Source organism: Dreissena polymorpha, chromosome 5, assembly GCF_020536995.1.
Source record: "Dreissena polymorpha isolate Duluth1 chromosome 5, UMN_Dpol_1.0, whole genome shotgun sequence".
In the NCBI taxonomy this organism is placed as follows: domain Eukaryota; kingdom Metazoa; phylum Mollusca; class Bivalvia; order Myida; family Dreissenidae; genus Dreissena; species Dreissena polymorpha.
The window spans coordinates 85,203,585-85,229,831 of NC_068359.1; the positions used below are offsets into that span (position 1 = coordinate 85,203,585).

The 26,247-nt window shown below is 35.8% G+C and overlaps 2 protein-coding genes across 3 annotated transcripts in view; one reads left to right on the forward strand and one right to left on the reverse strand.

Annotated features, from left to right (window-relative positions):
* Positions 1-16,226, reverse strand: part of LOC127881118 (exosome component 10-like) — a 302,503-nt gene extending 286,277 nt beyond the window's left edge. Inside the window, exons 1-12 of the mRNA XM_052428812.1 lie at positions 16,084-16,226; positions 15,716-15,810; positions 13,329-13,465; positions 12,619-12,742; positions 10,695-10,799; positions 9,108-9,264; positions 8,320-8,377; positions 6,770-6,831; positions 4,527-4,651; positions 3,759-3,902; positions 2,916-3,106; positions 1,431-1,587 (exon numbers count right to left, since the gene is read on the reverse strand). Coding sequence (XP_052284772.1) covers positions 1,431-1,587; positions 2,916-3,106; positions 3,759-3,902; positions 4,527-4,651; positions 6,770-6,831; positions 8,320-8,377; positions 9,108-9,264; positions 10,695-10,799; positions 12,619-12,742; positions 13,329-13,465; positions 15,716-15,793 — 1,338 coding nt within the window. The 5' untranslated portion in view covers positions 15,794-15,810; positions 16,084-16,226. The remainder of the gene's footprint in view (positions 1-1,430; positions 1,588-2,915; positions 3,107-3,758; positions 3,903-4,526; positions 4,652-6,769; positions 6,832-8,319; positions 8,378-9,107; positions 9,265-10,694; positions 10,800-12,618; positions 12,743-13,328; positions 13,466-15,715; positions 15,811-16,083) is intronic.
* Positions 16,227-19,255: 3,029 nt separating this feature from the next.
* LOC127881116 (protein ELYS-like) overlaps positions 19,256-26,247 on the forward strand; it is a 74,439-nt gene continuing 67,447 nt past the window's right edge. For both annotated transcript variants that reach the window (XM_052428807.1, XM_052428808.1), the window contains exons 1-3: positions 19,256-19,391; positions 19,571-19,685; positions 25,683-25,939. In XM_052428807.1, the coding sequence (XP_052284767.1) occupies positions 19,574-19,685; positions 25,683-25,939 (369 nt within the window). In that variant the 5' untranslated portion in view covers positions 19,256-19,391; positions 19,571-19,573. The remainder of the gene's footprint in view (positions 19,392-19,570; positions 19,686-25,682; positions 25,940-26,247) is intronic.

A 26,247-nucleotide genomic window follows, 5' to 3' on the forward strand; every position in this document is an offset into this window, starting at 1 on the left:
TATGAACTTGGAAATTTCTAAATGTATCTTATTAATAAGAATAGTTTGTAGACTTGTTTAAAAGCAGAATAAAAGTTTGATTTAAACTTCATTGGATTTGTGAATGCGTCTTTAATCCACCAAATTACTTTTCATTAACCCTTTCCTAATCAGAAGCAAAGTGAAAATGGGCAAATATGCAAACAGCATAAAACCAGAACAGCCTGCGAGTTACTTGCAGTCTGTTCAGGATTTATGCTGTTTGCTGCTCATCAGTATTTAAGGGTTGGAAATGAAGCCTTTAAAACTTGAATTTAGTAAGAAAGGTCTTTAAAATATTAACAGACTACAAACACGTCAAAATACCTATATAATTGGTAAAGGGTTAATAGTAGAATAAAAGCTTGTTTAAATCTCCATTGGATTTGTGTATGCGTCTCTAATCCACTGAACTACTTTTCATTACAATATGTTGTTAATTATCTGTAGATATTCAATCATATCAACTTTTCATTACAATATGTTGTTAATTATCTGTAGATATTCAATCATATCAACTTTTCATTACAATATGTTGTTAATTATCTGTAGATATTCAATCATATCAACTTTTCATTACAATGTGTTGTTAATTATCTGTAGATATTCAATCATATCAACTTTTCATTACAATGTGTTGTTAATTATCTGTAGATATTCAATCATATCAACTTTTCATTACAATGTGTTGTTAATTATCTGTAGATATTCAATCATATCAACTTTTCATTACAATGTGTTGTTAATTATCTGTAGATATTCAATCATATCAACTTTTCATTACAATGTGTTGTTAATTATCTGTAGATATTCAATCATATCAACTTTTCATTACAATATGTTGTTAATTATCTGTAGATATTCAATCATATCAACTTTTCATTACAATATGTTGTTAATTATCTGTAGATATTCAATCATATCAACTTTTCATTACAATATGTTGTTAATTATCTGTAGATATTCAATCATATCAACTTTTCATTACAATATGTTGTTAATTATCTGTAGATATTCAATCATATCAAACAATTGAATACAAACTAAATCTATTTACAAGGGTTGCTTAGCAACAGTATCCACCAACCAGGTAACTCTAATTCTGTGAAACATTTTTTCTAATGGAGCTAGTTATCAAAATTAATATAGCTATTATTCCTACACACATTTTCAATAATTCAATAAACAATAAACATATTATTGTGTTTGTGTGTGGATTAAAATTGTGAAACTTTAAAATCAAACACCAAAAAAACAATTTGATAATAAAAGGTTTCTAGCTACCCAATAGCAAGTTGACTTAAACAAGTTTTTTCTACAACATGATTCTTTGAATCCTAAATAGAACTGATAATTCCAAAAGCAGTTTCAATGTCTAACACAATGCCATCCCAGCGCCTCCCAGCACCCACCTTGGCACAGACTTGCTTGCTCCTGTGCATCACAGACAGGAGCATGTTGTTGGAGTTGTTTCCCCTCTCTATCAGCTCGTTCCTCATCCTGTCATAGATATACAGCAGATAGTGTGTGTCCTCCCTGGCGTACTTCTGAAGTTCCTCTGGCAGAGGCCTGGTTAGCAACACAAGTATACAAGCATGACAACCATGACCTGTCACAAACATACATACAACAATGGCTTGGTTAGGAACAGAAGCATATAAGCATGACAATAGTGGTCTGTCACAAAAATACATACAACAATGGCCTGGTTAGCAACAAGCGTATAAGCATAATTTTATTTGTGCACATAACATAAAACATTGTACTACAATCCATATGAACAGTTATTAACAATTCAGAAATATCACAGATAGTCACCATCATAGATAATAATACATATATATATATATACATATACACACATATATACATATTATATATATATATATATATATATATATATATATATATATATATATATATATATATATATATATATATATATATATATATATATATATATATTCTATTACACTTTATCACACTTAATGGTCAAAATTAAATTATATTGAAATATAGATATAAAAGTGCACTGGATAACCCGTAAAGTTTTGATGAAAGATCGTACAAAACTTATTTCCAACGAAGAGAAGACAAGACAAGAGTGGTCTGTCACAAAGATACATACAACAATGGCCTGGTTAGCAACACAAGTATATAAGCATGACAATAGTGGTCTGTCACAAAGATACATACAACAATGGCCTTGTTAGCAACACAAGCATATAAGCATGACAATAGTGGTCTGTCACAAAGATACAAACAACAATGGTCTGTTTAGCAACAGAAGCATATAAGCATGACAATAGTGGTCTGTCACTAACATATGTGCAACAATGGTCTAGTTAGTTTAAACCTAATCATTTTAGCTCGATTGCATCTAAAGCCTATGGCTTATTGAAACGCTCTCAAGTCCATTTTCTGGGACTAAGAAGCAGTCCTTGGTATTTTCGGGGAAGAATCAGAAGAATGCTCCCACAGTGGGGATTGAATCCGTGACCTCCAGGTCGCTAGGAAGGCACCATATCCACTACACCACGGCAACATTTTGGTCTGGTTAGCAACGCAAGTAAATAAGCATAAGCAGAATGGCCTGGTTATCAACAAAACTATATAAGCCTCATTCAGGGTACACTGGGCTAGATGTGTGTGTGCTTAGATGGTCTATCCATATAAGCTTGTGGAGTCCTCACAGGCTAATAAGTGACGAAACTTTCTGCCTATACTGGATTTTCGTTTTAAAGAGACTTGCTAAACACGAAAAATCTTTCAAAGCGGGAAGTGTCACCATTGATTATTCTGTGCAGACTCACACGCTAATATGGGATGACACTTCATGCACTTGCATTAAGCCCAGTTTTTCCAGAACAAGGCTCATTACGCGGCACAAAACTTACCTCATTCTCCAATCAGCCATCTGATACTGCTTGTCAGCGTCCACGTCACAGTACTGCTGTAGCAGGTACGCCAGGGAGAAGCGGGCACAGTTGAGCACCCTGGCAGCCTGGCCCGTATCAAACATGTTTACCACATATAGGCCCAGGTCCCTCTGTAGCCACTCAATGTCCATGTCTGCTCCATGAAATACCTGAAAATACATGGCAGGCAAATGTAGCTTTTTCTTCTATAGCTGAACCCATTTTAAGACTGTGGCTAAAAAACAATTATTCCAATAACATACCTTTTAATAAGCATGTTCATTCCTCTTCTTGCTGAAAACACGTCCCTTGAAAACACCAAAAATATACAAGACTATTGCCAAGCAATAAAAGTCCCCTACCTACGCAGGATCCACCATTTTCAGCAATATTTGAAGTTTATTTGTTGCCATAGCAACCAAAATTATTGACAAAGGAACAAAATGAAATGACGTGCATAATCTCCATATTGTCATTTATTCATGTTTCAAGTTTCATGAAAAAACATGAAGAACTTTAAAAGTTATTGCAGGATCCAGAAAAGTGTGACAGACTGACAGACACACAGAGCTCAAACCAGAAGTCCCTCTCAGGTTTCACCGGTAGGGGACTAATAAACATCTTTCCCCCAAATTAGGGTTGGGGGATTTTTGTGTATGTGCAAAGAAGGCTTATAACACATAATAGGTTTGTGTATTCACACAGATCTGAAGGGAAAGTTTAAGGTAAAGTGAAGTCTTATTCTTTAGTAAATCCCTGTAATGGCCCAGTTTTAAACTTTGACAATGTTTCGATCTGTGAAGAACGCATTGAGAGACTGACCTTGACAATGTTGGGGTCAGTGAAGACGGTGTTGAGACACTGCAGGTCACCACGTAGCTCCAGGGTGTCCACCAGGTAGTCATGTGACCTCGTTGAGATCTGCATCAGGCAGGTGATCCCTTGGAACGTCCGGTAGCTGTGGTGCTGTAGATAGGAATCACATAGTAATGGGATTGCATGCTTTGAAGTTTAATATACAGTATGGGTATATGAAATATATCAGTAAGATAATTAATTTAAAGTTCTTTAGTTCTCTGTTCAATCTGGTACAGTCTGTGGTTTGGTGCCCTATTAAATTGGTTTGGTTACCTATTCAAATAGTTTTTCAACTGGTTTGGTTACCTATACAATAGGTAACTTAACTGTGTTTTGGTTCCTTATTTAATGATGTGCGGTGGCTATGGTGTTGTTGACAGTATTGAACATATACAATTTAAAATAGGCTTTGTTGTGATATACAGTGTATTTGTAATGACCAATTCAAGAATCACATAACTGATTATTTTATTGTTGTTGATTTCTTGTTCAATCAAATCTGATTGCTATGGTTCTGGGTATTTGGGGAAACTCTTCTTAAAAGACGGCACTAAAAACTACATCCATTTTGACTGACAGTTTTACAATATACATCATTCCAACAATACCTCAAGATCCAATAAAATCTCAATGCATTTAAAGTGCCTTGGCAACCACTTAACAAACAAACATTACCTAAAAGATGTACATATATAAAGACAAATCAAGCGCAACTTTTCATTCCCATGATACCTCGAGATCCACTGCTATCTCTGTCTGTTTCTTCAGCATGTTCACCAGGGGCTCCAGCTGCTCTGGGATTTTCACCAGTGTACAGGGCGTCTCAGTTAGGGACCCGGGCTCTTGAGGGTCACAACCTGGAGTCAACAGCATAAAGCATGTGACAACAGACTCGGGTTCAAATATGGCAACATACGGCATGGGTCCGTAAAACACATATGCCCCAACATCAAACTCCCTTTAGGTCCCAAAACATGAACCAAATTTGCCAAGTGTGCAAGTCCACAAGCTGAGAATTAAATATGTTTGCAAATTTCAAGACACATTAGAACATGCAAAATTGTTTACATACAATTTTATATAAAAACAAGAAATGTGTTTGTCAGAAACACTATGTCCCCTTTTGCGCCGCTTGACGTTTCACCACTCAAAATGTGCAGCTCCATGAGATACACATGCATGCCAAATATCAAGTTGCTATCTTCAATATTGCAAAAGTTATTGCAAATGTTAAAGTTGGGGTAAACAAACAAACAAACAAGCAAATTCGTAGAATTGATATCCCCCGCAACATATGCTTTGTTTGAGGATGGGTGCAAATCGGACGGATGAACATTCTGACAGATAATTACTCAAAACTAAAACAGAGGAAGGTCCTTGAGCCTTCAAAATTTATTTAGGTGAATTAATGGCCTCTGGCAGGGGATATATACTCATACCAATTCAATGAAATCCGCCAAAGCACTTCCAAGATATTGCTCCGGACACAAAAGTGCCTATAGTAAAAAGCATTTTTTTCAAGATACAAAGGGCCATAACTCTGTTTTTAACAGATGGTATACAATGCCATTTGTCGTGCATCATCCTCTTATGCATATATATACTCATACCAAGTTTCAATGAAATCCGCCAAAGCACTTCCAAGATATGGCTCCGGACATAAAAGTGCCCATAGTAAAAAGCATTTTTTCAAGATACAAAGGGCCATAACTCTGTTTTTAACAGATGGTGTACAATGCTATTTGGCGTGGATCATCCTCTAATGCATATATATACTCATACGAAGTTTCAATGAAATCTGCCAAAGCACTTTTAAGATATGGCTCCGGACACAAAAATGCCCATAGTAAAAAGCATGTTTTCAAGATACAAAGGGTCATAACTCTGTTTTTAACAGATGGTGTACAATGCCATTTGGCGTGCATCATCCTCTTATGCATATATACACTCATACGAAGTTTCAATGAAATCCGCAAAAGCACTTTCAAGATATGGTTCCGAACACAAAAGTCGGACGGACGGACAGACGGACAACGCCAAAACAATATCCCTCTGGCGTGGGATAACAAACAAACACACAGACCAACAGACAGGGAAAAAACAATATGTCCCCCACTATAGTGGTGGGGGACATAAAAAACATTAATCCAATCAAAATGTTGAGGTCCATAAGTTCACATTTGGAGGTTCATTAGTTCAAATGTTGATAAATGTATTTGTATAATTTCATTCTTCTAACACCAAGACGTTTGTTTAGTAAGATGCAACACAAGTTATTAAATTATTTTTTTTTACTTTTAAAGGGACAAAACTTCAAATACTTTTTTTCTCATTAAATTACTTGCTCATGTGAAAATATGGGCATTGTCTCCCTTTCATTAGAAAATATAAGGATAAATGGTATGTGTTTGCTTTAGGGAATTTTTGTATTCAGCGATTTTTTCGGCCCGATTGGGAAATGAACCATTACCAGCCCAATTTGGAATATTGCGCGCGAAAAAATCATGAAATAAGGAAAATTTGAGTTGTGAAGTCTTCATATTGGGAAATTGGTGTATTTGATTTTTTGTTCCTAAATACTTAAAAATTGAGAACTAAATGGCGTCAAGTTGTCAATATTATATTTACTTAGGTTCAAGCTATAGAGCTGCATTGGGAAATAAACTTAATGTTGCATTTTTTTTTAAACCTTCAATTGGGATTTTTTTTACAGCAATTGGGAAATTTGTAGTTTTTTTCCTTTTTGGGAAAGTGCCGTTTTCCGGTACTTAATAAAGAAGGAAAAAAATGCTGGTATTACATTTTCATTATCTGCACCATCATTATACTGGGATATACTACAAAGCTACTTGCAATTTTGTGACAAGTCTTTCTACAAAATGTCTAAAATTACCTGCATCTACAATAAAAGATGCTTTTAGATATGTACTAACCCAGATATAAAATGCTAAATTCTACAGCCAACACTTTTTTACCTTTCAACTGGTCAGCTGTGAATGTCAGGTTGTCTAGCTCATACTGGTATGGGTGGGGGTACCTACAATATGAGAGTGTGTCAGCTACAGAACATGTCGGTATCTATACTTCATGCAATCCAACAAAGTGTGGACATTGTGAAACTGAGGACATGTTAATATCAGAAGGGCTACCTAGGAAAGTGGGAACCATAAGAGCATGTGCAGCAAACTCATCATTGGCCTTGTGCACATAACCCACCTGTATAGTCAGTTAAGATCCAACTGTCAGCTTGCAAATTGTTATGTTTCAAAGTTTTGAAATCGAAGGTAAGTTTACTTTCTGCTGAATTTTACAAGCTACTTGTACTGGTCTTGTTTACAAGACTGACAGAAAATACACAAGGTTTTTGCCATCAGGCTTTTAGGAATTTCAACCACTGAGGTCATAAATCAATAAAGGGCGAATACAGTGACTTTTTATTGCACAATGAAATAAAATCACAACAAGAAATGTGTCCACAGGACACGGATGCCCCCAACTGTAACTTTGTCACTACATAAAAGTATAACTGTGTATACGCTTGGTAGAAGTTATTAGCTTTTTTCAAATCCTAAATACAGATTTCGAACCTAAACGCGGACCCTAAGTTCAAGGTCAAGGTCACAGGGGTCAAAATTTGTGTGCGTATGGAAAGGCCTTGTCCATATACACATGCATGCCAAATATGAAATTGCTATCTGAAGCGACATAGAAGTTTTTCGAAATCTAAACGCAAAATGTGACGGACAGACGGACGGTCAGACGAACGGACAGTCCAATCACTATATGCCCTCCTGCGGGGGCATTAAAATGTCTTAGAATATCAAAATACATCAGAAAGCCACATAAACTAGAGAGCGGACAACATGCTTAACCCTTGAAATGTACTAAGTGACCCCGTGACCTAGTTTTTGACCCGGCATGACCCATATTCGAACTTGACCTAGATATTGTCTTGATACAACTACTTACCAAGTTTAGTAAAAATCAGATGAAAACTACTTCAATTAGAGAGCGGACACCATGCTAAATCCTTGAAATGCATTAAGTGACCCAGTGACCTAGTTTTTGACCCGGCATGACCCATATTCAAACTTGACCTAGATATTGTCTTGATTCAACTTCTGACCAAGTTTAGTAAAGATCAGATGAAAACTACTTCAATTAGAGAGCGGACACCATGCTTAATCCTTGAAATGCACTAAGTGATCCTGTGACCTAGTTTTTGACCCGGCATGACCCATATTCAAACTTGACCTAGATATTGTCTGGATACAACTTCTGACCAAGTTTAGTAAAGATCGGATGAAAACTATTTGAATTAGAGATCGGACACGAAGTGTGACCGACCGACGGACAGTGCGAAAACTATATACCCCCTTTTCTTCGAAAAGGGGGCATAAAAACTGTACAGATAACATATTCTTATGTTTAGAGACCTTGTTGGTATGTTTATATGCATCACTTTTTTATGATATACTATTATACAACAAGTTACAATCAAACATCCCGAAGTCGCCTCACTCACAGAAATTCTGGTGACTCGCTCATCTCTGGTGTTATACCTTCAGGAAGGCGCAAACTTTCTGCAATAAAGAAAATTGGATTTTACATGTTCACCATGAGTGCTTTTTTCACCATTTCAGGAATGTGGCCAGGGATATTTGGATTGGGAAAATTACATTGTTTAAACTTAAGTTTTGTGTGGTGTTTTTTTTGCTTACAAATGCTTTATAATTCAGAATATAAGTTTTCGTAACATTACATTTGCTAAGGTTAAACTCATAGTGCTTGATAGGGAGGTCAACTAAATTTGTTAATTTAATAAACCATTTTTTTAATGATAAACAAATTTGGAGACCTTAAATTGTGAATTTTAGGCAGTCATTTGGGAAAAAGAAATAAAAAAGACACAACATTTTAGATCAGGTATGGGACCAAATTTTAACCCAAAATTTGACCTAAAAAACACTGGCCTTTAATGGATTTTTATTACGAATCGATATTAAACACAAAAATAAAAACAAGCAGAAAGTGTCATCCCATATAAGATAGTGTGAAGTGCACAGGTTTATTTGGGATGACACTTTAGGCACATGGATTCAAAGAACAAAGCTCAAATACACAACACATGAATTCAAAGAACAAAGCTCAAATACACAACACATGGATTCAAAGAACAAAGCTCAAATACACAACACATGGATTCAAAGAACAAAGCTCAAATACACAACACATGAATTCAAAAAACAAAGCTCAAATAGAGAACACATGAATTCAAAGAACAAAGCTCAAATAGAGAACAGTCTGTTTTACCATCAAGTGGCTTCAATGCATTTGGTTTCTCCTTGATGATTGGTCGCCATGGAACAGCCCTGTTGTCAACCTTGTCCTTGAACTTGATTTGCGGCCTTTGGATATTACGGGCGGTCAACAGACGGAAGTTGGGACTTGACGCACTTGATCCAGGGGTCTTGAATTAACATCAATTAGTATAGAAAATACCTTATATGTGTTGAATATAGAGTTAATATAATATAATATCAATATACTAAGTTGTGGAAACAATTGTTATGTTATAATTCATTTAAATCTATCTCAAGACGTTTCTTAAAACGAGAGGTCCTTGAATGCCCTTAAGCGCTAACCTGAGTGAAACAGACACCATGTGACCTCTTAAGATTTGGCCTGGTGACCTAGATTTGGACAAAAGTCCTGACCTGATTTGACCTGATGACCTAGTTTCAAGATGTGTGAAACCCAGATTCAAACTTAGCCTAGACATTGCCAAGAAAAACATTCTGACCACGTTTCATCAAGATTGAGTCATAAATGTGGCCTCTACAGTGGTAAGTAGGTTTTTATAAGATTTGATTTGTTTCATAATGATTGAGTAATATGTACATGGAGCCATTTGCAAGGTACTAAGGTAATAAGGTTTTTCTTTTTTTGCCCTGGTGATGTAGTTTTTTGACGCGCTTGACCCTGATTCCAACTAAGCCTAGAAAATGTCAAGATAACCACTTTAAACAAGTTTCATCAAGATTGAGTCATTTCTGGTGTGGTGAAAAGGTTTTCTAAGCTTTGACCTGCTGGTCGAGTTTTGAAGATGAATCAAATTTGGTCTAGGTATTTACAGATAACCATTGCAAACAACATCAAGAGTAAGCAATAAAGAGGCCGCTTGAGATGTAAGAAGGTTTTTCATAAATTTGACCCGGTGAATTAGATTTTGAACCCACATGAATCAGATTCAATCTAGACCTAGAGAACGTCAAATATAAATTCTGTACATTGTTCATCAAGATTGAGTCAGGATTGTGGTGTCTAGAGTTGTAACAAGATTTTTATAAGATTCTACTGGTTGACCTAGTTTTTGGATCCACATGACCCAGATTCAAGTTTTCATCAGATTAGATTGAAAAGTTGGCAATGTACCACGAATACAACACACTGTCGGACATATGTTGATCCCAATCATGCACTAAAGTGAGCTAAATATTATATTGTTTACATATAGCCTTCTATCTGTTTTCTTTTTTTTATACTTGGTCAATTTATTGAAACAAATAGAAAACTAATATGATGAACAATTTTATGTTATACTTGCGTGAAAATGTATAACTATGTAATTAATGGGGCCAAATTCTGTAATTGAAATAATTACGTAAAAAGGACTTTAATTTTTCTAATTAAATTTCTCAAGTGAGTGGTAGGATAAGAGGAAATGTGCCTCCATCAAGACTTAACGTCTATTTTATGCATACAATCTTCCTAACATTTTCATAACAATTTTTTTTTCACAAACCCTTTTCTCATTTCAAACAAACATTTAAGATCCTCCTACTACCATCAATTTTTATTCTTAACGGACTCTTGAACAATCGAAGGCTTAACGTTTACCTTCTTATTCCAGCTTGTAGAGACAGCAGCCTTTGGGGTTGCAACTGCCACCACCAGGGAACTGTTATCTTTCTTGATACCGGAAGCCTCATCCAGCCATGTGCCCTGCATGGAGAGCAAGAAACACAAGAATGAACTGACTGCTCCTCGCTGTGGGAAACTTAGATTAATGCATGTGTGTAATGTGTCATCCCGGATCAGCCTGCGCAGTCTGCACTGGCAAATCAGGTTGAAACTTTCTGTTTTTATAGAATTTTCCATTTAAACAAGTATCTTCTAATAAAAAATCTAGCTAAGGTGCAAAGTGGTGTACAGGATTAGCCTTTGCAGACTGCACAGGCTAATCTGGGATGACACTTCATGCAGACTGCACAGGCTAATCTGGGATGACACTTCATGCAGACTGCACAGGCTAATCTGGGATGACACTTCATGCAGACTGCACAGGCTAATCTGGGAAGACACTTCATGCAGACTGCACAGGCTAATCTGGGATGACACTTCATGCAGACTGCACAGGCTAATCTGGGATGACACTTCATGCAGACTGCACAGGCTAATCTGGGAAGACACTTCATGCAGACTGCACAGGCTAATCTGGGATGACACTTCATGCAGACTGCACAGGCTAATCTGGGATGACACTTCATGCAGACTGCACAGGCTAATCTGGGATGACACTTCATGCAGACTGCACAGGCTAATCTGGGATGACACTTCATGCAGACTGCACAGGCTAATCTGGGATGACACTTCATGCAGACTGCACAGGCTAATCTGGGATGACACTTCATGCAGACTGCACAGGCTAATCTGGGATGACACTTCATGCAGACTGCACAGGCTAATCTGGGATGACACTTCATGCAGACTGCACAGGCTAATCTGGGATGACACTTCATGCAGACTGCACAGGCTAATCTGGGATGACACTTCATGCAGACTGCACAGGCTAATCTGGGATGACACTTCATGCAGACTGCACAGGCTAATCTGGGATGACACTTCATGCACATGCATTAAAAAGTTTTCTCAGAACAAGGCTAAAATAATCAACTCTCTGAACAATGATGTCAACACACCTAGCATTTGACAGAAGTACAACCTTGTTTTATTTTAAGAACATATGTTTCTTACATTATATTCTTCAAAAAATTGAAATGAACACGTAACATGGGGCACAAAAGCCCAATTTTTTATATAAATCTTTCATGGAATGTATTTTACAATGAATAAGGTAGTAAAAAACATGACACACAAGATTATTGGGGGCAAGAGGTGATTTTTACTGAAATCTGGATAAGTTTGTCATAAATGTTAAATGTAAAACACTATTAAAGCAAAATAATATTTTTCTTTAATTTTTAATTTTCAATAATAAATTTAACAGATGTAATGGGATTTCACTAAAGCATATATAAAACGTTAATAAGCAAATCACATGTTCACCGAAATTTCAGATTCTCACTTTTTTAACAGCAAGACAATTGTTTAACAATTAAAACCAAACATGGCTTCTTTCCTGTTTGGGGAGGGGCTCTTAGCCCTTATTTTTGTGGAGAAAAAGTATTTCACTGATTTGTGGATTACAATTCATAGTGAGGGGGTATGAGATCAGGTCACAAGGATTTTAAATAACTAGCAAAGTCTTGCCATATATTGTTTTATTGCCTGACTAAACAAGGCAATATACGCCCTGCCAAAACTGTAACAAGCCAGGGCTTTTTTTACCAATTTGGGAATATGACCACAAAATTTGGAATTTCAAAGTAAACTCATCTAAATAAGGAATTGGAAAGAAAGGAACTAAAAATCCAGGGCTTTCTGCCACCATTTTGGGAACATGACCTACACACATTTTTGGGATTTGGAATTAAAGCATAAATTCAATTAAACACATTATTTCAAGTCAGTTCACACGTACAACACGCTCCAGGATCTGATCATTGGCATCCATCAGTTGGTCCATCTTGTCCTCTATGTCCGCCGCCCCTCTCGCCATGCCTAGACTGATCTTCACATTCTGGTGTTTTAAGATGCTTTGGATCCTGTAGAATATGGTAACCAGACTGAATTTGTGAAAAAAGCTCTATGACAAGATGATGAGCTTTTTTGCCACAGGAATATTTGATATACGCTCTATTTAAAAATTTTGTTATTCTGTAAACATATATTTTTAGCATAAGAAAGATAAAATGCTAAAAGTGTTAGAAGAGCCGTTCATTAATGTGTTGCAAATGATTTACATATTGCGCTAAAAGAGGAATTTTATTGAAGTGGAATCATGTCCGACATTATCCGTAAATTCTATTTTGAACAGTCTACCTTAAAAACAAGTAAAACAATACTTTAATGTTAAGAAAAAGTGAAAATTCTCTAACATACACTGTCATTTAATATTAGTGGGAAAATGTTCATGCTTATCATATTTTATGATTTTACCATAGAACATGTTACATTCCATACTTAATATGTGTGCATAAGCCAAAAATGTTGAACAGATCAAAGCCTAAGACAAAGATCCATAGGACATTTAAGGGCTATCCAATGGATCACTAAACAGTATGTGTGACCAGGAAATTCTAAGGAAAAAGAAATAAATAACACAAAACCCAAGAGAGCTTATAGCCTTACACATGCAGAACTCGCTTTCCTTCAATGTCCATAACATCTTGAAAGCCTTTGAAGCTGGAGTAGTAGTCAAAGTCATCGCCAGGGGCAGGGAGTTCATTGGAGCACTTGGTGGCTTGCAGGACTGACCGCAGAGTGTTCTGAGTAATAGACATGCAATATAATGAATTAAGATTTATAAGAAATAGCTTCACTTTTTGCTCAAATCTAATTAAGATGAAATACGGTTTAAAAGGACTCAGGCAATTGTTTTTAACACACAAAATACAAAACAAAATGAAAAAACATGAACTTAAATGTAACAAGACTATTGCCAAGCAATGTATGTCCCCTACCAGTGTCAGAAATTACACCATTGTCAGAATATTTTTTTAAATTTGTTGCCATAGCAACCAGAATTTTTGACGTAGAAACAAAATGAAATGACGTGCATAATGTCCATATTGCCATCTATCCATGTTTCAAGTTTCATGAAAAATATGAAGAACTTTTTAAGTCATCGCAGGATCCAGAAAACAACCATTTTTAGCAGTATTTCTAGTCTATTTATTGCCATAGCAACCAGAATTTTTGACGAAGGAACAAAATGAAATGATGCGCATCATGTCCATCTATCCATGTTTCAAGTTTCATGAAAAAATATTAAGAACTTTTAAAGTTATTGCAGGATCCAGAAGAGTGTGACAGACAGACGCACAGAGCAAAAACCATAAGTCCCCTCCGGTAGAACCGGTACTGGTCAGCGAGTATTTCCCGGACGAAAGTTACGGTTTTTATTTAATAACTTTCAAAATAATACGAAAAACTTAATAAAAAAATTACTGATACATCCTTGGTTTGTCATCTACAAGCGAATGTAAACAAAACATTTTTTGATGTGCGCTTGCGTATGTACATGGGCCATATATGGAGTCATTAAAGGGGGGTAATTTTCCACCTTACAGAAGTATTTACCGGACATTTATATAAATTTAGTATTTTGAAACAAATAAAAGTTTAAATAAAATTTTTCTTAACATTAACATTAAAATCACGTAAACACATTACTTTGATAGTGAAATATGTTGCTTTCTGAGTGTGTTAATAGATTAATAATTTGTCTCCAATATCAGCTCGACAAATATCTATAAATAAGCATGTTTATTAATAGATCTTTGTGGAAAGAAGAATATAATTTTTCAAGGGAGAAAATCCAAACAGTGAATTTATAATTTTTATTGAGATTTGTTTCTATTATATTTAAATTGTTTACTTAGTACATTTTGTGAGCAATTCAGATATATGTATACAGCAAATTGTGTGGAATTTTAATGTAAAAAATCTATAATCGAAATCATGTGTGCGTGTTAAACACCAGGGCCCTCACACTACTTTGGGGAAGGGGTCCGCAGCCCTTAGGAGGGGGAATTTTTGCGGCGTTTCCCTTTTTGGGGGATTTTTTTACTTACTCTCTCATTATTTGATTTGTACATGTTTGCACTATATTCATTGCATTTTTCATAATTTAGTATGTTTGAAAATATTAAATTGAAATAGAATTGAGATATAATAATCATGAGACACATCTTTGTATAAAAAAAAAAAAAAAAATTTTTTTTTTTTTTAGGGGGAATTTTTCCCTCCAAAAGGGTAAAAAAGTATACTTTTCAGGTGGGGGACATTTGATAGATTGAGGGCCCTGAACACATAATTTTTGGAAAAATAAAAGATTGTAATACAAATAATTGAGACCTGCTCTATTACAGTAGATGAACGAAAATCTCAAGCACACAGTTCGGGTTTCAGTAAGGGATTTCTTTTGAGCATGCGCGGGCTATTAATATCCCCCAGCAGGAGGTGGCATTACATTCCTACGAGATTTGAAAACATCACACTTGTTTATCTTTAATACAAGCATTTGACAAATTTTTGCTGTCAACTTCAAGAAAACAAACATCTGTAAGTATCTGAAGAAGCAAATTGCGTTGCAGCGTTACATCACAAGAAATAAATAGAACATCTGGTAAATACTGCTGTCCGACTTATACTCGCTAACCAGTGGGGGACAAAAAAGAAATCAAGAAATTTGCATGTTGTTTCTTAAATGACAACGTGAAAGTCCTTTAAAATACATGTTAATGCTATGCATATGCAATTCATTTAGCTCACATTGACTATACATGTTGCTACCACAAATAAGAACAGATATTTATGTTAAATATATAGACAAATAATGATTTATTGTATTGTAAAGGCTAATTAAATGTGAATTGTAAATTTTCTTCATCCGAATTATGAACTATATCCGAAAGGTGACACTATTGTAAACAAACAATATACATAGCTAGCAAATGTGATTTCAACCAGCGATCTGATGAAAATGTGGATAACAAGTTAATTGTTATATTTACCTGCATAAACTGATTGACATCATCGTACTGTTCGAGAAATTTTGGTTTATCTTCGGATCCACATGCTTCTTCCTCCATCTTGAATTGAGGTACTACTAAATACCGAATATCAATGATATGACTGACAGTAATACTCTTCATGAACAGACAGTCCGCGCCGTGTTTATGACTCGTATGTTCAATAACAAGTGTCTATTTTAAATTAACACAATAACCAGGGAATTTATTAGTTGTCATTTTTGTTTACACACCATTTCAAAAATAAATATATTTGTATAACTTTAATTTAGGCCTTTTGATGGTTTCCTTACACTCAACATAATCGGGTCTAAAATAAGGTATCTCAGCTGTAACAACGTGCAACTTACATTACATTGCATGACTTGTTAACTGAAAAAAATCAATGAAGGCAGACATATCATTTTCAGCGGGCCATGCGCATGGTCGTCTCTTATGGCAAATATGCACAACGCGAATCAAACGTGAACGGAGACAATCATCACAGGATGTTGCAAAATTGTTTGAGACATTTTACTCTTGCAATTATTACTCATGCACGTTTCTGAAGCGAGGGTGTATTACAAAACATTGATATATCTATGTTGTAAGCTTATATTAGCATCTTGCTATGACGTTTGTTCACTATGTTGTCTTGCTGATGCACATTAATTATCTTGTGCTAGAAACTCGGTATCCATGCAGATTTGATCAGGAAACAGCAGTTTAGTTTTTGTCCTTAACTGAAGAATATACTACAGTCTTACTCATATTGTAGTGTCCGGATTTTACCCTATAATTACAATAAGTAATAAATACATCCGAATGTAAATAATCAAAATTATATTGACAAGTATAAATACATGTATAGTAATCAATCAATTATTAATCTAAGTGTTAATGTATTTGTTTTCAGAATCCTTGTATCTAAGTGCGAATTGTGTGGGATGCTTAAGACGGGGTAGTTCGCCCATCGTTGACCCTCACTTGTCACTCGTCTGTTAATCGTTGATCCTAGATACTGTTTTGTGCACAGTAGCCACATCCCATGAAACGGCTCCGACAGGCTGGCGAAACCTAGTGAAGGCAGCCGACGGATGCCAAAGTCAACCGATAACTAGAGTCTACGGATTGCGCGGAGGAACCGCCAGTTTTTCAACGGCCAAGAATGCGATTCTCAGCAAACGATTTTTTTGGCTTTCTCAACAATTCTTTCCTGCCTGTTTGCGCGGTAAACACGTTCACCATTTTCAATACATTTGAGAAGCCATACAGCAACCTCTTTGTCAACAGCCAGTAAGTAAGTAAGTAAGTTTGTCAGTAAGATGTGTAGTGGAATGGGAACAGTCTGCTCAACCTTCATATCATCTGCAACACTGCAAAACCAGCCTGAGCGGTCAAAAAGAGATACTGCATTGACATTTTCTCTGATAATCAGAGATCGTAGAAATGTAAACATTTAACACTAGAATCAAAGCAACAAAGCCACTTAATCAAACATGGGAACATACTAAATAAACCAAAGTTTATCAAAATAGCAGCCAGCATGCTGTGGTAAACAGACTCGCATTTCGCAATACTATATATACCGTGACTTTCCCGCTTTTGTAAATAAAATGACTGAATCAATGTTTGCAATCAAAATGCACCAATAAGCATAAAACTAAATGATATCTATAAAGAGGAATGGTTCTATTACATATTTGTTTTATAGATTTTAATACAAATACCATATGCAAATAAACATTTGACAATTTAAAACTGCATAAATAAGCGCTACATTTTAGTAAAATTGAAGCTGTCAATTCAGCAAATCAATGAATCAACGAATCAAAGGACTGAGCGGTATTAATGACAAAATGACCTTGTATTTGCCGTTTCAAGGTCATTCTGACTTTGAAAAGATACATTGATAACATAAATTTATCCTTCACACTATATTAAGTCAGCATATATATTTATTATAAATGTATATTGTTGTTACGGTAAATAAAAGTAAAAATTGTAGTATGTAAATGGCGGCCATCTTTGAATCGATAATAGCAAAAACGTGGCATGATGCCAGACAAGCACCTCGGTTTTTGTGCATGTCTACAAACCCATAAACTCAATTCCACTGAGAAATGCCCTCAACTACAATTTGCAAACGGGTCCACATACCAAGTACAGGACTAGTTGTGGAACGCTTCGGATACATCAAAACAACCAGGATATCGTGGAATACACTGCACCCGTCTTGCTTCTGTCTTCTACTGGATCAATATGGTCTAGGGCGAGAGAGTGAGGTTGACGAGCTGCGTAAATCTTCCTCACCTAAATGTACGATAAGTCATCACGCAAGTCACAATGTCATGATCCATCTCGCCATCCATGGACATGTTTTTCAGCGCCTGCACAAACTTTGGTTTAGCGATCAGCACACTCTCACAAAATATCACCATCGATAACAAAGCGAACATATCCGCAAAGCCAGAGCCCCTTTAACCGTTGGCAGAATATACCCGAATGTGTGGAACAGGAGAGGCATTAGTTCTCCTTAAGCAACCTCCGCGCAGAGATTTGACTGGAACTAGCATAGCTGGATCGTGATGATAGCTCAGCAACGCGGTACCGTTTTTATTTTTACTTTTTTAATTTGGGTAATTTATTTTATACTATGGACCTTAACTTATATACTATTTTCAAAAAATAAAGAAAATAATAAAACTTTTCATAATATAATACTTATACAAACAAGATACAATCCTATCAAATATGGTTGGACTTTTTTGTGATGGCAGAGATTTATGTAAGAGCATGGAAACGACAGTCATGTATGGACATTGCTCCTTACGCTGCTCTATGCACGTGAATCATGAATATTATATCAACGTCATGCAATCAAACTGAGCCGCTTCCACTCGACGTTTTAGAAAGATACTCGGCATCCATTGGAAAGACAAAGGTCCAGACATATATGTATTGGCAAAGAAAGGCCTCAGACAATTGGACACAATCCACACTAGATCGCGCCACCAGGTGATCTTCCATCTACCAAGGCGCCAAGACGTATGAGGCAATCAAAACAACTGCTTTAGAAGTTAGAGAACAAGCAAGCCCGAAAGGCCCATGCTGCCAACACTCACCGAGGCTCATCCCGCTCTCCACAAGTCCCCTTTACACAAACAAGAAAAATCAGTACCAGACCTCAGCAGCCATCTGCGCACACAAAGGAAACGACAAGAGTGGTCCTCTTCAAGACTTGCACAGGGGCATTTATTTGAGTAATCATTATAACAGTGCAAACAATGTAGAACACTAGTAATGCTGGTGGGATCCATCATTCTTCACTGACAGACGCCGAATATATTAGTTTGTCTTCAATAGTCAAGTGAATTCAGTTCTCTTGTTTTAGATGTTAACAGTTTTGTGAATCTGGAACCACTTCAGAAGATTGGAAGCTGTCGGGTTCAAGTGGATGTCTCTATACGTCCTTGATCGGAGAATTGACAAATTTATACCATATTGCGTTTTAACCGAAAACATGCGCGTTGCATATGCGCATTTATTTTCCAAGCCGGTTAAATGGCGGTTGTAAAAGTAGATTAAACATTTCAACCTTCTATATCGCCCATATACTCATGCACGAGGAATATAGCGTCGATTCTTATATTTTAAAAGGGTGTAAGCTTATTTAAAGGTAGGAAAGTGTAACCTGACGTTAATGATTGAAAGCTTTTATGTTTGCAATACAATTTCGCGACACAAATTTAGAATGTATTTTGTAGCTCCTTTTTAGCGTATGGATTCAACTTGTTTACAACATTATGAGAGTAAGTAAAACTAAATGTTTTATTAAAGTATGTTCTATCATTGAAGCAAATGGGTGTGGCAAGGGATGCCAGTTTTGTGTCCGAGTTCACCCCATTTCGTAAAGCCACCCTGTCATGTTTTGAAGAACAACCAGAGGGTACATTTTCGGGTGTATCGAAAGGTAAGAATTCACTATATTTCGTAAAATCAATATTTATTTGTTTTAAATTGTTTATAGAACCAACTTTTTTTGTAAAATATGATATCAGGTCAGTGCATGGAAAGATCTAGAGTAGTTCTGGGGATGCACTGGCTCATAAGTTGTCACGACTAAATTTCCAAAATTAATAATGTCACATTTCAAGAATCAAACTAAACAGCAATGTTACCATGAAGGTACATAAAGTACAAATGTATAATGCACACTGCTATTTCACTAAAGACTTTCCCTAATCAAATGATAATAAAATCATTATGACATTGTTATATATTTTATTGAACATAATTGTCACTGGATGATTGTTATTCTCCTGTAATGTAACGACTCGCCCCATGTTTAATAAAGATTCGACAAACCTATATATAACGACTCGCCCCACATACATAACGACTCGCCCTATCAAAATAAAATGTTATATCATTTGTGATAACATATAAAATCAATTCAGAATATGAACTTAAGGTTTGGCATAGTTTGATAACCATCAGGATTCGGTTTAACACCATTATCAGCCCTATATTTAACTAAAATATATATCCATTATTGAAATTTTAGACACACTGTTAAGATCGCTGTATTCATCATTAAGATGTTGATAAAGCATTAACATATGGCATTGATTGTCCTTAACTTACAAAAAATTAATATGAAGTTCTGTACAAGACATGTCCAGACAGCGACTTCTTTCCTTCTTTGTAAAGTACCCGAAAACGGCACTTTCCCAATCTGGGAAAAATTACATATTTCCCAAATGAAGGTGAATTTTTTTTAATGAATTTTAAATTTATTTACTTATGCAGCATCAGGGGTTCCACTGGCCCAAAAAAAGTTGTCGCCACTTTTTCGCGGCGCGAAACTGTCAGTTATTCCGACCTTATTAATTATGACAATCGTCTAAGAAACCTTACAACATCAATGTCATTGACTATATTACTTTTAAAAGTATGTAAATACATAAATAATAATAAGTAACTTCATAAGCCTTAATAAGCTTTATTTATACATAAAAACAGTCTGGTGTTCTGAAAAGAATAAATAAATAATACCATGAGACTTTGTTTTTATTATTTCCATACTGTATAATCAAATTTCAATACAAACAATACAGCTCGAAAGCAATGTGAATATGCACTTTAAACTAAACAATTTGCTACCACACACAAACATACCCTTTGTTTTTACATGCTTAGTTAAGGACTCCTTTTTCATAACGTTACAACCAGATGTAAATGCATTTTTGAACTGGCTTTTAACACAGTAGTCACAAAACATTGACTTTGTTTTCGCATCATATGAAATGAAAGGGAATTCTGACTTCCAGCAATCATTGAATTTTCGCTTTGCTACAGAATTATCATGTTTTTGCAATTTTGAAGGATTTTCATTGCTTTCATTTGTTTCAATTTCTAAAGCACGCTTTCGAGGATTAAAGAAGTCATGAAAAGCCATGATTGCTTGTGAATATGTAATCATATATGTGTTATTTACGAACGCCATCAACATAAACTGTGAAAAATATGAACAATCTTTAAGTAATGTGTAAATAACATTACACTTACCATGGTATTGATTAAAGAGTAGCCGTCTTATATGTCGTTATAATCATTGATCTTTGTGCCAATTTGTCCTAAGTGTTACATACATGTAATTGAGTGTTCTTTATCATAAAAGAACCGTTAATCCGATAATAACCCCCATAAAACTTGACAATAGCAGTAAAAACACCGACTGTAACACTTTCACGCTTCCGTGATTTCAGTGCACTCTACACTGTAGGTCGCTTACATCGTCGTATATCAATATTAACAACTGACAAACGCTGGCCGCTTATGCTCGGTCGCATGCTTTTCGACTCGCAGTACATTTTCGGATAGAATTTTAACGATTTTTTGAAATTCGCCACTTAAAAAAAATTGGAGCCACTTAAAAAAAATTAGCGCCATTTGGCGCAAATGGCGATCGACAGCGGAACCCCTGCAGCTCTGTGGCTAGAACCGTAGTAAATACGAGAGCGCCGATGGCGCTGAAAGCATAGTTGCAAGATACAGGGAAGTTGCTGCTGAAGTAAATGTTTAGGTCAAAATATACTAAATAGTTTCCTTATATATTTCGATGTAAAAGCGACAACTTATAGCGAAAATAAATACAACATTTTGCACATAGAGACCCCCATAACCATACCTTTCCTTGACAGGCATTCTTAGCTGAATCGATTTAAGCAATAAAAAAGATATGCCATGTTTAAACCAAAAAAGAATTTGACTCAAATCAAAATCGACTGTTTTTGCACCTTTTTTCGGCCGTTTTCTAGTGGATTGTAACCTTTTGCAGTGCCATTTTTTACTTTAATCTCCAACTTTATCCTATTTCAGGGATTTAGTAGTGAACACCTATGCTTACGCTATCAATATCTCAAAACGATAAAACCAGAACAACAGTCTAAAGTGTATAACATGCCTTCGAGGAAAATATGACGATTTGCTTAGTTCATGACTCGATTATTTAGTATATTGTAACCTTAACGATTTCTGACATCACGAGTCGCCCCCCTTGTTGTTGCTACCAAAATGTTCTATTTTTAGAAACGGGAATTCCAAATGGTGACGAATGTGAATGATTACAAAATGACATAACTATGAAAATAAATACGTAGAATTACATTATTTTACGCATACCATTATGCAACCATCCGTTTTCTTTTCCGACTTGATACATTTACAGCTTTCCATTTAATATTTTACAGACACAACACTCGTCCAGAATTCGCGCGAATCCATTAAATCCGATGCCACATTTAAACCGTTAGCTCTACTTGTAACGTTAATTTCTGGCTCAAAGTAAATCATTTTAACTTCAATTAACACATCTCTATTACTTTCAAACTCTACTTCATCAATTCCATAGAAAGGCAGGTCAAAATCCATGTCATAAATCAGAAAACATTCATCGTACTCCGCCATTTTTTTACACATTTTCAAAGAATAAAAGTGCTTTATGCCCACTTCCTGCTGAGAATATGTTAATATCTATTTATAATTATGCCCCCCTTCGAAGAAGAGGCGGTATATTGCTTTGCTCATGTCGGTCGGTCTGTCGGTCCGTCCACCAGGTGGTTGTCAGACCATAACTCAAGAACGCTTAGGCCTAGGATCATGAAACTTCATAGGTACATTGATCATGACTCGCAGATGACCCCTATTGATTTTGAGGTCACTAGGTCAAAGGTCAAGGTCACGGTGACCCGAAATAGTAAAATGGTTTCCGGATGATTATTCAAGAACGCTTATGCCTAGGATCATGAAACTTGATAGGTAGATTGATCATGAATAGCAGATGACCCCTATTGATTTTCAGGTCACTAGGTCAAAGGTCAAGGTCACAGTGACCCGAAATAGTTGGTACATGATCATGACTCGCAGATGACCCCTATTGATTTTCAGGTCACTAGGTCAAAGGTCAAGGTCACGGTGACCCGAAATAGTAAAATGGTTTCCGGATGATAACTCAAGAACGCTTATGCCTAGGATCATGAAACTTGATAGGTACATTGATCATGACTGGCAGATGACCCCTTTTGATTTTCAGGTCACTAGGTCAAAGGTCAAGGTCACAGTGACCCGAAATAGTAAAATGGTTTCCTGATGATAACTCAAGAAAGCTTATGGCTAGGATCATGAAACTTCATAGGTACATTGATCATGACTCGCAGATGACCCCTATTTTTTTTCAGGTCACTAGGTCAAAGGTCAAGGTCACAGTGACATAAAACTTATTTACAAAATGGCTGTCACTACAACTGAGAGCCCATATGGGGGGCATGCATGTTTTACAAACAGCCCTTGTTAACCGATGAAATGTTACATATCCTTAAACCAGGGTCTTATGAATTCAGTTATGTAACCATTTGACCTCTCCCAGAACAGTAAACAAAGGAAATAGAAATTAGGTGTGAGGTCACTATCAACAAGAACAGAATTGTTTTACGAACGAAATTTGTTTTAGTTTCTTAGAAGGTTTTTTCACGTAAAACGGTTTAGAAAAATTCACTAAAAACGGTGTCAGCAATATTCTTGGAAGAAAACGTTAGAAAAACGTTTCCAAAAAAAAAAATGTAAGAATTACCATATACTATATTAAATAGATATTTCGTCTGATTTTTGATCAGGTAAGCCAGGCTTCATAATGGTCAACCGTTCGATGTGGGTTTTCGAAATGTAGCTTATACCTTAAGCATAGGTGTGTTGCACCTATGCTAATAATATTAACAACTTGACATCAGTTATTTTCAATTTTAAAGTATTTGGTAGCAAAAAATCTAATGCACTAATTTCCTAATTTGAAATTTTCATGATGCAATTTTCCCAATTTCAAGGTTTTCACGACTCAATTTTTCCCAAATTTGAGGTTTTCACGACTCAATTTTTCCCAACTGGACCGGTACGGATACTTTTCCCAATAGGACAAAAAAATCGCTGCCAGAGAATGAATATCTACAATTAATTTATTATTGGTGCGGTGCTTCTATCAAAAATCTTATTTTATATTATAAATATGCGTATAAAAAAATTCTTAAATATTCAATTTGTAGCAGGCGACACAACAATAGGGATCATGTAACATCAATACTGATTAAACATATACTAAAATTCAAATTAAGATGCTAGTATTAAGTTTAATTTGATGTATTTTTATACATGTATGTACAGTAACAATATTATCATATAGCATGAATTTTGTGATCATTAAGGACTATTGGATATCGGCAAATTTGTTTCATGTCACACTTATCTTTATATTAATAAAAAGAAGCAAAGGCTTAGAGCCTTCCGACAATAACAGATTCCCAGGTTTAATTACTCAAGAATAAAGGGATTATCGTTATAAAAGAGACAGATCAATTAACAACATAATTGACACGTACATTACCACGGGCGGGTGATGACACTCAACAATACATGTGTCATAACCGTGAAAGCGTGATAACCTTGCTTCGTGGTAAAGATATTTTCAAATATATGAGTATTGAAATGAAAAAAAATGAAAAAAGGTCTTTGCTGAAATTTCATTATTGCCGAAAAAATTGGGATGGCGGCCGCCGCCCCTGCCGCCCCAGCACCGGCGCCACTGAATGTTCAAGCTTTTTTTGGCGATTGTTTCGCAGTTTTTAATGCAATCATTTCACACACGTATAAAAGTGTAAAGATTGTGTTCATTTGTATTATAAATCATTTTGCTATCTCTTTTATACTTAGGCTACTAGTTGTATATCATGCTGTGATATTGGATTTGAAATTTGATGTAACTTTGTGTTAATCGTAAATAAATTAATAAAAAACAGTTTCATTGTTATTGCTTGTGATTGAAAATTTGTGATGGAGGACGCGTGCCTATTTTGTCGGAAGGCCGTCTGCTCCTTGCAGCATGGTATCACCTGTGAGGTATGTGATAGATGGCAACATAGCACATGCAATACAGGTCGAAATGAAGCATAAACATGACCGAAATTGAATCTAAGATACTAGGCTATTAACAAAAAATTAAAAAAAATCCTACCATATAAGATATGATGGGGTGAGTCGTTATATATGTGGGGAGAGTCTTTATATAGGTGAGGCGAATCGTTATTAAACATGGGGTGAGTCGTTAAGGGGCGAGTCGTTACCAATTCTTTTCTCCATGTCATTGTAATTTAGCCTTACTGTAGGAAAACTGGGCTCAGTACATATGGGTAAAGTGTCGTGGCAGATTAGCCTGTTCAATCACAAGCCAATCAAGGGCAACACTTTCCTTCTAAACTCGATATTTGCAAAGAATAGACCGTCTTTAAACAAAAAGACGATTAAATCAGAAATTGTTGTCCATGATTAGCCTGTGCAGACTACAAGTCTTATATGGGAGGAAACTTAACACACATTCACCCCATTTTCGTAGATCAAGGCTAAGTGTGAACATTTTCAGATGGCAAGCGTTGCTGGATTGTTCGTGGCTCACATCTAGAGATTTTGGATGTTGCCAATAGTGAGCGACTGGCTGCATGGACGTTTGGTAAAGTTGTGTCCGACCCTCACACAAGGGTGACATGTGTGAAGGAGTTCACTGTTGGTACAGCCTTGAAACTGCTCGTTGGGGTCTGCAATGCTTCACCAACTGGTCTGCTGTGTTTGCTTGATGTGGCAGTTGGGAAAGTGACCAAAACAGTTGAAATTCCTCATCCAGTGCGTATAGTGTAAATTCTGTTATTATAATTGTGGCTATATTGTATTGCATGTATGTTAATATGTTAATTTATTCATTTACATTTGCATCAGCTATATTTTTTGTCATAGATGCATTTTCTGTGGTCAATAGTTGGCTTTTAATTTACTAGAACTGTATTCATTCGATTAAGGATAACTGAAATGTTTGGTAAATGTTTGACATGTTGAGTGGCTATACAGAATTTCTTAAATGTCTGATACTGTGGTAAATGCAAAACTGAGATAGCTCAATGTTAAAGAGTAGCAGTCCTGATTTTTGAAAATTT